General features: G+C 35.8%; 1 protein-coding gene across 2 annotated transcripts in view; it reads right to left on the bottom strand.

The window, feature by feature from the left end:
- The window catches only part of apba1b (amyloid beta (A4) precursor protein-binding, family A, member 1b), a 24,364-nt gene extending 14,888 nt beyond the window's left edge, over nt 1-9,476 (bottom strand). For both annotated transcript variants that reach the window (XM_056467548.1, XM_056467549.1), the window contains exons 1-4: nt 9,377-9,476; nt 3,078-4,715; nt 1,593-1,694; nt 1,435-1,474 (exon numbers count right to left, since the gene is read on the bottom strand). In XM_056467548.1, coding sequence (XP_056323523.1) covers nt 1,435-1,474; nt 1,593-1,694; nt 3,078-4,670 — 1,735 coding nt within the window. In that variant the 5' untranslated portion in view covers nt 4,671-4,715; nt 9,377-9,476. The remainder of the gene's footprint in view (nt 1-1,434; nt 1,475-1,592; nt 1,695-3,077; nt 4,716-9,376) is intronic.
- Nucleotides 9,477-14,396: the final 4,920 nt, after the last annotated feature.

The raw sequence follows: 14,396 nt of genomic DNA, 5'->3' as shown, positions 1-14,396 counted from the left end.
GGGGAAACCAGAGCACCTGGAGGAAACCAACGTGAACACGGGGAGAACATGCAAAGCCGGTTTATCATAAGCATTTTGTCAATAATTTTTTTTCACAGTTGCCACTAAGAAGAATATAAAAACATAACCTGACTATCAAGCAGCAGCTAAATATGTCTGGAGAAGTATTTAAAGGTGTTTATTTTCACAAACAGTGCGGATGTGAATGCGTCTGATTGATTGGAGTAGATGTCCATGTCAGCACGTTCTAAGCATGAACGCGTTCTTTCCAGCAATCTTCCTTCTGCGTTCACACAGAGCAGCATTCCAGCAAATTACCGGTAATGTTACAACTTCTCTTTCCGGAAAATTGCCGGAACAAATTTACCGGTATTTTCAAAAAAGGCCTGTTCACAAACAATCTCTTTCCGTAAAATTGTCGGTAATTTTCTGTATCTGTATGTGCGAAAGGGGCTAATGATGGGTGAGGTTGCGTGTAACCTTATAAGCTCCTTATAAGGTAAAAAAATTATATAATAATATATATATATATAAGCCTAATATAACATTTATAAGTAGTAATTTAATAGTAATACACTTAAAAAATGTTTGTTTAATATGGTAGGGCTACAGCCCCCCTAAAATAGGCCTTGCAATGCCCATGTCATCATCCAAATACAACTTTTTGAAAATCTGGAATGTGATGGTTCAAAAAAATCTGAACGCTAAGAAAATCACCTTTAAAGTTGTCCAAATTAAGCTCTTAGCTTGCACATTACTAATCAAAAATGACATTCTGATATATTTATGGTAGGAAATTTACTAAATGTCTTCACCGAATTCACTTTTGCTGTACAAAACAGAAGTTTCAAATTAGGCATGAGACGATAACCAGTTTCAAGGTTTACTGCAGTTTGGAAAAATCAAGGTTTTAAAACCACTAAAATTTTCTGTTATACCATTCCTAAGGTATGCAGTATGTAAGGTTTTTTTATGGGTTTTTTTTTTTTTTTTTGAAAGTAATAAAGAGAGCAGATATCTATTTGTTTTAATTATTTAGCCTGAACTGTTTATTGGTCCAAAATATTAGAAATGTTTCCTGAAAGAAAATGGATTTTGATCAATAGGGGAAAAGGATTTTTTTTTTACCCAGACAATTTAAGAACTTATTTTAGAGAAGTAATTACAATACAGGGAAACTGGGATATTTTTATCCAAGGTTATCATAACATCAGAAACTTATACCGGCCCATGCCCATTTCAAATAAGCAATCCCAGCCCAGATGACAAAGTAACACATTAATATCCTCAAACATGTAACTAAATAACATATTTAGTTTACTTTTTGAGAGGTAATTCAAGACTAAAATGCACTACTTTTAAAAGTAACACTGATGTACTCATCGGCCATTAGTAGACAGTATTTTGAGATTTATTTAACTTAATTAAACTCACCATCCACATATGTGGGGAAAGAGGCCAAACTTTTCCTTTGCTGTAAAAACAAAATAAAACTTATTGTTACCATAACAGTAAAAGTGTAGGTAATAAAAATAAATACAAGGGTCTAAATCATTAAATAAGTAAGCTGCAAGACATATATGATAACTGACTTCTTCACTTGGCACATTGGGACAGAGGTCCTGATCCTGGTCTTGATGAAGGACTCCAGAGGATTCTGCTCCTAAAGGAAGTTCAGGATCTTGAAATGGAGCCTGTACAAAACAAATAGAAGCACATCTAATGAATAATATCAGCAGTTGCATTATCATCACACTCATTCAATGTGGCTTTTGTGCTATTTGAAATGTTGCTATCTTTGTTTAGGATGTCTGCTACAATATGTTTACATCCATCATGAGTCAAAAAACACACATCGACTCTTTTCTCACAGTATTTGAAATGGGATGTTTAAGGATCTGGTCTCTCTAAACTGCTCCTTTCTGAAGACAAGCTTTTTTTGTCTAATTTACAGTAGAATGCCTATCATATTATTATTATCAACAGTTTTGTAAATTTACAAAGAATTAATCTTCAAGTGGGTTAGGGAAACATGAAATAATACCTAAAAGCATATATTTATGATTATTATCCCTGCTGTCTACTTTGTGTTGACCAAAGGAATTCCATGACTTTCCAGCCGTTTTTTTATTAATGTATACAAATATTTTTATGGCAACTACATCTGCCAAAACGTATTTCTAGCTGTTGAAATATTTTAATTCCAAATATAATTTCCATATTTCCAAAACTGGAAATTACAAGTTTAAAATTCCCTTCAATTGTAGTTTGTCATTTGTATTTCTTTAAAGTATTTGTTATATTTGTAAGACATAATAGGTGATTGTCTTCAGAAACAATTTTTTTGTTATGGTGGTTGAAAATCTCTTCCTATCCTGATCGCAATCATTAAATTAAGTGGTTCAAATATATTTATATGCTTTTTAATATTTCGTGAAAGGTGCAGGACCAAAAAAAATTTGGTCTATTCAAAACATTTTATACTATAGTCTGTCCTACCTGCCTTTTAAAATATGCAATTGCATATATCTCTGCACCCTGTTCATGCAGAAAGGAATAAGTCATCACGCGTTCATGGATGCAGTTCAGACAGTGAATGGCAGGCAAACATCAACAACCTTCCGTCTTTTTTACATTTTTGTATTGTAATTACTAACTGTACTATAAAGTTTTCTCTCTGGTGAATGTTACGTGATGTATTGTGCTCATGTTGTCTAGTGCAGTGTTTCTCAACCCCCAGCATGCACATTTTCCTTGTCTCCTTAACCAAACACACCTGATTCAGATCATCAGCTCATTAGCAGAGACTGAAAGACCAGTAATGGTTGTGACAGACAAAGGAGACATCCAAAGCATGTAATAACCCCCCAGGAACGTGATTGAGAAGCACTGGTCTAGTGCATGCTTATGCATTCAAAAGGTCTGGCTTTGGATATCATTTAGAAGGTGGGACGTATGCTTTCAGTGCTATCAGGCTAACATTAGCAATGTCAAAGATCTTCCAATGCACCAAATTTACATTCCATGTTTTTGCAACAAATGAAACAAAAGAAAAGATCTATTTGATGCTCACTCACCGCATACTGTGGAGAAGACTGCGATAGCTGACATGGAGACTGTGGGTATGAATGAATCTGAGGATGGCTCTCCTCAACAGGGCTCACGTCTTGTCTCATCACCCACACTGGCTCTGTGATCTTATCAGGCATGTAGGGCGAACGCACAGTCTTGGTCTTCACCTCCTCTATGGCTTCCTTAATATCCCTAATGGCCAAAGAGACGGCATCACCCGTAGCTCTGCAAGACTCAGTAATTTGATCTGACATGGGAGTGGATGACTGTTCAGGTACTTCCTCGACTTCTTCCGGCAAATGAGTTGAATTTTGAGTAATTTCTGAAGTCTCCTCTAGGAGATGAACCTCTAATGAAAGGCTAGTTGAGCTTGAGGTCTTCCTGAGCTGGGCTCTGCTTCTCCCGAAACTTTCAGCTTCATCTCCTGACTGCTCATCGTAGTGGTGGAGCCTGGAGCCCACTGCGCTATGCGGATCAGGCTCTTCCTCTGGATCCTGCTGGTCATCGCTTTCATCCATAGTCATGCTGTAGTTCATTTCATATGTTTGAGGTTCTTCAAGGGCTGGGTTAAGGTCTGTTTCTGTGTCTATAGTGTGAGACTCTGGATAAGAATCTGTGTAGGCTTCAGGACTGGAGTCTAAGAGGTCACCTTCATCATGGGATCTAGGACTATCAAAGTCTTTATCCTTTCTTGTACAAGCATAACTGTTGTTAAAATAAGTAGGGTATGACTTCGGATCAGAATTGTACCTTCGAAGACTCTCGGGGAAGCTTGGTGGAGACTGAAAAAAAGGTTTGTTGATCATCTGGTGAGTAGATGCGGCAAATGGTGGGACATCTACTCGTAGAGGACTGGTTCTTTTACTTTCAGGTCGACTTTTTGAAGCAATCTTAGGTGGAACATAATCTTCCTCGGGAGTCTGTGTGGAATAGTCCTTAACTTCATTCTCATTTAGTAATTCCTCTTCATGGGCATTCTTGGATTCTTCACAGTTAACCTTCTCCTCCAGCTGATCCACTGAAGATTCTGGTTGTTCTGGTTCTGGATCATAATCAACATGTGTATCAGAGGAATGGGACAAATCTGGACTGCTCCCATCCAGTCTATCAGTGGCTGGCTCATCCTGAGGAGAAGGGGTCAGCAAGTCTTGAGAAGAATCATCTGGAGATAATAATGGTTCTGAAGCTTGCTCTTTTGGAGGAGTTTTGACGAGTTGTTCTTCATCTTTGTGCTGTTGTCTGTATCTGTGCTGATGGAGTCTCTCTCCACTTCGGTGGTGTTTTGACGCCCCCGGTTTGGGCTGCTGACCAGCTCTAGCTTCTGAATCTCCACTCTCAGCCCGCCTGCGTTGTGCTTGACCAGGAACATGCCGCCTGCGATGACGTGGTGGAGCTCGGCTAGATCCAGAAGCATGCTGGTGGGCTTGGTGATGATAGTGATGATGGTGCTGGCCTTGGCTTTCTGCATCGGGATTGTGAAGCTGGCATGGCCTCCATCTGGGACGGCCCCCCTCTAAAGGAGTCCCATTGGGCTGCTTGCTGCGATGAGGGGGAGGTCCTCTGAGGCCTGCCTCCTCTGGCTCCTCCCTATGGCTCATGGCTCCACCCACTCACTGCTCATTGTCTAGATGCTGCTGAACTGCCTGAATGACACACACAAACATTAGGTGTTATGGGAGGAGTATATCCTACAATATGTGTGGGAAATCAAGCAATGTATGGGATGTAAATAATAATAAAAAATGTTATGACTATTAGCTGACTGAAACCAGTGTAAACTATAAGTTTTTAAATGAACAATGTGCTGTGACTAGGTGATATGGCAACAATCTCATATCACAATATGTCAACTTATATCCTACAAAAATTCTATATTTTTAAAAACTTATATCCTAAATATATACAGTACCATTTCTGTGTATTCAATCAGTTAATAGTAATATAAAATAAATATTGCTGCTTTTGGACAACATAATGTACTTTTAAGGCTTTTTAGTCAATAATGTAGTTGTTTAGATTGCAACTGCACAGTTTATTTATAAGGATAGTGCCTATTTTTAAATATTTATAATTTCTGAGAGACAGCGCGTCGGCATCCATCAGCCTGTCATTGAGCAGAGCAAAGATGGTTGATGTTGTCGATCCACAAGATGGTGACAAAGACTGCATAATAAGCCCTTAGAGGAGAAAAACTGCATAATTTCTAACTACAGCTGATCAAATCAATATTAAACAGGTGACTTTCTAAGTAAATCTGTCTCTTTTGTATGTTGTAGTGCTGTATTTATATCATATAACTGTAGTGTATTGAGTGTGAGGCGGGACTTGTATCAGGAATGTATGTATTTTGTGTTGGCCACTATTTGAATAACCCTGAGTTTTTTTTTTTTGGTTGGCCATCTGTTTGTTTCTAATGAATCTCCTGTTTTCAATAGTATCTGGATGCAGCCTTTATGATGCAAGCTGAGATTGCATCTCTCAGAGATGCAATGTCAGACACAATGCATTCAATGGAGCTAATGACATCACTGTGACGGTTAGGGTTAGGGGTGGGGTTATGTGAGCCCATTCAAAAGCATTGCATGCAGCTCAAATGCATCTGCACCGAGTCTGCACCCAGATCCCTCTCCCTGTTTTTGTTCCTGCAGACTAGTCCAGTAAAAAGAAAGAAAAAAGAAATGCCCGCATGTGTTTAGCGTTTTTCCTTATTGCAAACACAACAGTAATCTGGTTTGTGATCTAATCTAATTGTGATCTCCCGATTGCAACAAAGAAATATTGGGAAATCTCTGTAGACTGATGGCATTTCATGCAGTTGAGCCTTATAATCTTAAAATGTGAGCAAAATCACCTGTTTTGCCATTACTTTAGACATTACGCTAGAGAATCATTCAAATACTAGATCTAAAGTGATGTTTGTGAAGTAGCAACTGTTCTGATGTCAGCTGTAGATGTGTATGAACGGCGGAAGAAAGTAGCTCATTGTACAAACGGATTTTTAGACCCTTGTGTTTGATTTTCTTTTTTATATACATGATTATGCCAATGAACTGTTGTATAAACGCAATATCACACTCGTAGTAGTACAATATGGCTGTGTATCGTCACTGGTGATCGCCACCAGTGCCGATATACAACCATATCGCACTGCTACAAGTGTGATATTGTTCATGGTATATATATATATAATACTGACCACTATTTCTTTTTTACATTTAAAGTAGATACTAAAAAATAAAAAAAAAATGTATTAGCAATATAAAATAAACATTAATTAAATATTTATGCAAAACACTATGCAAAAACTAATGAATACAGGGCCAACATAAAAATAAAAATGTTGCAAAATAAAATGTAAAATGTAAACGTCATACTTTCAAGATTGCATATTTCTCAGGATGTTCTTATTCATGTTTCTATCTGCTTTCCTGTAATGGTGTGTAATTTTGTCCATACTCTATATATCGTCATATTGCACAGCACTAAACATGACTGTTAATGTAATAATATGTATCTGTAGAATGACAGAGTAACACTCTACATTTGTTTTCGCCGTTGCAGAGACGTAGTTTATGGCAATGACGCTATCACAGATGGCCTCTCTGTGGGCAGCCGTCATGCTTCATACTCCACCAGTCCTGGAGTTCAACAGATTTATCTGTCAAACCTCCCATGAAAACCCAAAGCCATGGGATTTACCTCCCTATTTAAACAGAGATCTGCACTTTCACTGTGCAACTGCTTTGTATTGTTTACAACTGAGAGCACGCATGCATGTTAGGGTCATGATGCCGTTCTGGTGACAGGTGGTGTTACTCACTTTCAGATTGTAAAAATGGGATCCATCCATTTTATAAAAAAATCGATGGCAATTTATTTGCTATTCTACAATTACTTTTACAAGTGCATGAGACATAATTATTTAATAGCATTAGGTTAAATGTACAACAGGTACATTGAGCCTAGCAGATTTAATGTACAGTGAGTTTCACTGTAATCGATAAATTCACTAAATCCCACTGTAACTGACAAAATCCTGTTATGTCAAATAAAAAACTGCCAGCTGTGGTTTGCTGTAAAGAATATAATCACAATGTTTCTGCCCTTGGCTATAGAGGACCTTTGGTGCCTGTAAATTCTGCAGTACATAACAGTGTGTTTGAATCTAATATCAGTAAAACTGAACAACTCTATTTACTCACATAATAATTAGGAGTGGGCCGGTATAAGATTTTGATGGTATGATAATCTTGGATAAAAATATCACGGTTTTACGGTTTTGTGATACAATATAGTACTGCTCTACAATATAAAAGGTTTAGATGCAAAAACCTCTAAATGCCACTTGAATTGTTATCCTAAAATGACCATTTTTGTCAGCCACCTATGTTTATGTTCAGTTATTTCACTTTAAAGGCAATGTAAATAATTTATTCGTCTCTATAAAAGTAAAATTACTGAGCCTACACACAGGAGTCAGAGAATTTTAGAAGAAAATATCAGATGGCTTTAAGAGGTTTTTGCATCTAAACTCTTCATATATTCTTTATAAATGTCTGGGTAAAAAAAAAAAACTTTTCCCCCATTAAATACAATGTGTTTTATTTTGAGAAACATTTAAAATATTTTGGAGCAGTAAACATGTCAGACTAAATAATTCAAATGAATCACAGAATTCTTTACAATTTAAAACGGCATCTTTGGATATCTTTTCTGCAGAAGATACTGTTGTCCTAAAAAACCAAGTAGGGATCGCTGCTGCCCGGAGACCTCCAAGTAGGAGGGATTGCACCACATATAGGTTGGGTAACCTCCAAGTGGGAGGGACTTAAACCACAAGTAGGTTGGGTTTAGGTGGTGTAGGGGGAGCAGATATGAATAAAACACATCAGGTTACAGTGAGGTTGAGGTAGGTGTAGACATTCATAAAGCGCAATAGTGGACTTCATGTAATGTACAAGGCATTAAATAAATAAAAACTCCACTTGGAGCTCAAGTCCCACCCACTTGGAGCTGGCTCCGACCTCCGTTTATACTCTTCTCTAAAAAAGAAACAAATTTAAAAAATGTAAATAAAAAAATTATATAAAATTACAACTATCTTAGGAACGGTATAGCAGAAAATGTTGCAAGTTTTCAAACCTTGAAAACGGTTATCGTCCCATGCATAATAATAATAATACAGGCTGTAAAACAGAAAGTCATATAATGGATTAAAATTAATAGGCATTTAAAACATGTTTAATCAATAAATGTGGAAATATTTCTGTAAAGATACTTAAATTAAAACACTTTAATGTGTATAGTGCTAAAATAGGCTAGATTTTTATGAAAATACAATCAAATATGATATTTAATATATTATACATTATTATTATACATTTGCACCACAATTTACAGAAAACACCAAAGAAAATATAATTAAGTGTAACAATAGTTTATGTATCAAATTTTATTTCCACAAGAGTTAATGACAATGTTAAAATAGACACACTGTAACGATATTTGATCAAATTAAATGTGACTATTTTATTATTTTCAATAAATAAAATTTGGTACATAAACTATTGTTACACTGATTTATATTTTCTTTAGTGTTTTCTGTAAATTGTGGTGCAGATGTATAATAGTCCTTCATTCATTAAAAAGTAATAACAATAATTACCATGGTCTATTCTACATGTAGCCTATTCTACAAACAATCTTTTTTACTATAAATCTTTACATTTACCATACTTTTTACAAATTAAAGCAAAACGTAGGCCTATTATGTAGTCTCAAATAATGTTCTGTTAAATCAACTGTATTTTAACTGTAGGCTACATAACAAAACAGGTGTGACATTTTCTGTGAATATTACAGACATATTAGAGACATTATCATCTAAATATCACAGATACACATCTAAAAGCAGTGACTTTATAACCAGAGCCTTTAAAATAAAACCGCATTGCTTTAAATATCGCGTCTGTCGATGACTGTATTTATTATTCACTGCTGCAGTCACGTACAGGTAGAAACCGCTACCCACGACATATTTCGCCGCCTCTATCGTAGTGCTTGTTTTTCGATTAAACACCAAGTAAAAGAAAAAATATGAGCAAATGGTGTTATTTAAAAACTTTCCCTAGGTAATAAAAGTTAAAACGCTGTTATTTCTTAGCGTAACGGGCCTGCGCTTTGGCAAACACATCCCTCCCCAGTGAATTATCCAGCAGGTGCAGCAGCGATCGAGGACCGCCCGGAAAACACGACATAACACGACAAACAGCTGCTTACAGTATCATTCATCCGCTGTACTTACCTGTTATGAAAAGCATCGCTGGAGAAAGCCTCCTCGGCTCGCCTTCATCTCCGTCGGTTGTTCTTATCAACAGTGGGATTAAAGTGAGCGGAGCGGCGGATCTCAGACCCCTCCTTCGGCATACAGTGACATCAGAGCGGATTATACACCAGTAAATACCCTCCCTGCCCCCAAACCATCCCACTACAGATCGCACCATCTGTCTGCTACTTTTGACTCGGTTACACTTTCTTTGCACATGTACATATTTTCTTTATTAATATTTAGATGTTATTTTGGCATATAAGAATGTGAGTTTTCTGGTATTTTATATTGTCTGTTTATCCTTTCACAGTAACGAACTCTTCTTAACTCCTTCTGCATCGGAGAAAATTGTATTACCTTTAATATTAGTCGCATTGCGCAGGGTGGCCACGCCCACCTTAATATATGACTGGTCCAAATTTTGAATAGGCATGTCGGGTTTGTGCAGCATTCGCACCCGAGTCATTTTTAGGACCAAACCTACATTTCCAACATGTGACCACCCTCAAAAGGCCATTGTTTTTTTTACAGAGCTTGAGTTTGATTAAACAAAAAGTTGCCTCATTTTAATCCAACATTTGCTTCTTTTTTATTTTATGCCACACTATATGCAGTGTAGCCACGCCCACAGTGAAATCTGACTAATCTAAAATTTAAATATGCAAGTCTGGTTTGCATGGCTGGAAAAAAAAACATATGGTAATTGGCGGTTCATTCCACTGTGTCGACCCCTGATAAGTCAAGGAAAAAACGTCTTTAATGTGTAATTTTGTGATGAAACTTGGGTTTGATTAAAACAAATTGTGCCTTTTCTAGCATGGAGTTAACAATCTTCTTTTAATTATCACTCAGATATTGATTTATTATTTTATTAGACACACTCAGGGAAGCCCCTCTCGCAGTGGAATCAGGTCCAAAATGTAAATACATTGCTCAGCATATATGAGTACATCCCCCACAAATCTCTCATCTAAATGAATATTTTCTATTGGATGCTTTACAATATTATATTTGTGCATACACATTAGATTAGTCAGTACTGAAGCCAAATCTGGAGCTTATCTAACAAAATAACCTACAATTTTGGTTCAAAAATTAGTAGCCCAAATTTATGTTAGGGAACAATATTAAATATATTTTTCAAAAATAGCAAAAATCAAGAGAAACAAAAAAATCTATACAATTGGGTTGAAATCTCGTAGTTTGAATTTTTTATTTTACAATAATTTGCATGAATTTAAATGTATTATCTTCCATTTCGTAAGATGTTCTGTGATTAATATATTATTTTAATAAATATATCTGTTTAATAAATCTGTTTTGTTCAAATGCACCAATATATACTACCCATATTTACTGAGAAAAGGAAACAAATATACGTTTTCAAAATGGGATTATATGCCGGACACTACTGATTCACATATATCATTCACATAGCAATCATTTTTAAGACCAAATCTAAAATTATAAAACAAAACAATAACAAAAAACATCTTTAATGGTCAATTAAAACAAAACTACAAGTGTTCTGTTTGTGCAGTTTATTTGAAGAAGTGTGAACGCTGCTGTCTAAACCCTGGTGTACACCATTTTTTAGGTTCTATCTTAAAAATATATGTAAATTTACAATTGAAAATTTTACAATCTTGTAAAAAAAATGAACTGAATCTGTTTCTTTTTTTAAGGAAAGTAATGTGTTATTATATTTTTGTGTTTTTCCCAGCCTCAGCTGGGTTTAAGATTGTGATATATTCGCACCAGTGTCATTTTTAGGACCAATCCTACATTTCTAACATACAGTGACCACCCACAAAAACCTTTTTGTATTTTTTAATCTGCTTCATCGCCCACATTTTGCTTTATTTTTATTTTATGCCTCACTATATGCAGAGCAGCCACGCCCACAGTGAAATCTTGCTGATCTAACATTTAAATATGCAAGTCTGGTTTGCATATTGCTGCTGGAAGGGCATCCGCCGCATAAAACATATAAATGGTGGTTCATTCCGCTGTGTCGACCCCTGATAAATCAGGTACTAAGCCTAGGTAAAGTGGGTGGTTTGCATCTATACACTGTTGCTTTTAATACCAAACCTAAACATTCAAAACCAAGAAAAAAAAAGTCTTATATGATGTAGTATAATTTTGCGATTAAACACTGTCACCCCACAGCAAGATTGTCGCTGGTTCGAGTCCCGGCTGGGTATAGGTGAATTGAATAAGATAAATTGGCCGTTTTTCCAGTGATGAGTTGCAGCTGGAGGGCATCCGCTGCGTTAAACATATCCTGGATAAGTTGGAGGTTCATTCCGCTGTGGCGACCCCTGATGAATAAAGGGACTAAACTGAAGGAAATTTAATAAATGAACTTTGGTTTGATTAAAACAAATTGTTCCTTTTCTAAATGAGTGTGTATGGGTGTTTCCCAGAGATGGATTGTGGCTGGAAGGGCATGCGCTGCGTAAAAAAACATATGCTGGATAAGTGGCGGTTCATTCCGCTGTGGCGACCGCGGATTAATAAAGGGACGAATGTTCCTTTTCTAACATGGAGTTTACAAACTTCTTTTAATCAGCCTTATCACCCAAATATTGATTTATTATTATTTTAGTCCCACTCAGGGTAGCCACGGCCACAGCTAAATTTGACTGGTTAAAAATGTAAATATGCTAATTTTGTTCACATAGCAGTCATTTCTTCAAAACAAAACACTATCAAAAAACATTTTATTGTATTTTTGTGGTAACTGTTGCCAACAAGTTACCGCAACTGACCCTTTACAGTAATTAAACCGTAAAAGTGTTTTTCAGTAGCAGGGCCCTACCACAATTTCATTTTTAAATTAGCCTTACCGCAAATTCTTTTTATGGTCAAATGTCCTTTACCACATTTTAATTTTACAGTATTAATTTTCACAGAACTTTTACTGTAATTTATTTACATTTTACACTAGCAGTACAAAACCTTTATTTTTAGTATTTGCTATTGAATTTAATCAATTCCACACAAGTGAGTATTTTGTTTTTCATTTACTGTCTCATTTTGTCTTCAACTACAGTAGCAGTACTTGATTACAGTTACTTTGATTACAGTAGAATACCGCAAATTCCTGATAAGTTACTGTAAAAGTTTTAAAATGACTCACAATGCAGTGCATATTACAGTAGTGAACTGTAAAGAATGTATGTGATATGTTGGCGTTTTTGCAGTAAATAACTGTAACATTGTGCCAATGTCTAGCAGTGTAGTTTATTTGTAAAAGTATGTCTGAACCCTAGTGCACAGGCCATTTTTAGGTTTCATTGGAAAAAGTTTCTTTTCTTGTTTGTGTGAACCAATAGAACCAAGATAATCATACTGCACCAGAGTTAAGCTGGAAGCATTGTTTCAGTCTTGGTATACTCTGTCTGGTGTACATTTACTCAAATTAATTGTTTAGCAATAATGTTTCAGTTGAACCCCACCAGTGATCTTAGTGTAAAGATTGTTTAGTATAAATCAGGATTCAGATGGCAGCGTTCACACCTATTTATACTGTCAATTTAACGTGCCCATTTCCAATTGAACTACACAAGAGTATGTTTAAGGGTGGACTGAGATTTAATTTTTCCACAACAGCTCTCTCAGTACAGGGGTTTGGTGTACACCAGGGTTCAAATGTTATTTAATTTAACACTAAAACTAAGTCATTTAAATTAACATTTTATTTTAAATGAATTATATACATATACTTAACAAATCATTAAAAACAATTATATAACAGTATGTCACTATACATGTTAGGCTTCCATTCATGTGTGCTATTCTAGGAAAGCCTATAAATAATTGCTGGATGTCAGAAAGCAGCATGCCATGGAGACCCTTTGGGAACACGCATCTCCTCAGATAAATAAATGTTTGATACATCAAGGAGTCACTCATCTTCTACTGTAGATGGAATCAATCAACTATTCATTCTGTGTATGATATTAAGTATGCAGCAGGTGGCACTGTTAAACAATACTAGATGAAAAATGATCCGTTTCACACACACAGGTCTAATTTTCAGAAAGATGCATGGAAATAATTTTTATGTCCAGTAGAGCCAAATAACGGAAGCATTTTTTGTCACTTAAAATTGTATTTTCTTGTTTGTAAGTATTTTACATGATAAACACCCTGACATCCTTTAAACTGAGTTGTTTTTAAAGCAAGGTTTCCTAGATTTATGTTTGTATTACAGTTTTATCTACCATTAAACAGTCCCACCATGATTCTGCGTGTCCAATGGTTCTTGAGATCACAAAAAGAAAGATATTTTGTGTATTTTCACAGCAAAACACAAGAACTGAGACAAAAATATCATTAGTTTTGAGATGAGCCATCACAAAATCTGTATTTAAGGCTGTAAATATGTAAAAAATGTAACACTTTACAATAACAGTACATGAATAATAATGTGTTAATATGTAAACTAAACATTACAATATTATGAACTAACAATGAGTTAATGCATGCACTAATCATGAACTAGCCTAACTAACTACAACATGAGTCACATGAGTACATGTGTGAAGAATGGCTACCTTAGTTACTTGTTAGTAGTCAAGGTAGCCATTAGTAATTACTCGACCTGCAATTAGAGGGCTGCAAAGTTAGCATTAGCTCTACTATAAAAGATCTGGGTGTTATATTAGACAGTCTGCCTTCTTTTGTCTGAGAAATATTGCTAAGTTATGAAGTATGCTATCCATCTCAGATGCAGAAATGCTGGTTCATGCTTTTATAACTTCTAGGCTGGATTACTGTAATGATCTGTTCGCTGGTTGCCCAGAATCCTCTATTAATAAACTTTAGCTAGTACAAAATGCAGCTGCCAAAGCTCGTACCAGGTCTAGAAAATATGATCACATCACCCCAATTTTATCTTCCTTACACTGGCTGCCTGTTAAGTTTCGTATTGAATTTAAAATATTGCTTCTTACCTATAAAGCTTTAAATAATCTAGCTCCTGTTT

Source organism: Danio aesculapii, chromosome 10 (genome assembly GCF_903798145.1).
Source record: "Danio aesculapii chromosome 10, fDanAes4.1, whole genome shotgun sequence".
Classification (NCBI taxonomy): domain Eukaryota; kingdom Metazoa; phylum Chordata; class Actinopteri; order Cypriniformes; family Danionidae; genus Danio; species Danio aesculapii.
This window is presented reverse-complemented; position numbering and strand designations above follow the sequence as displayed.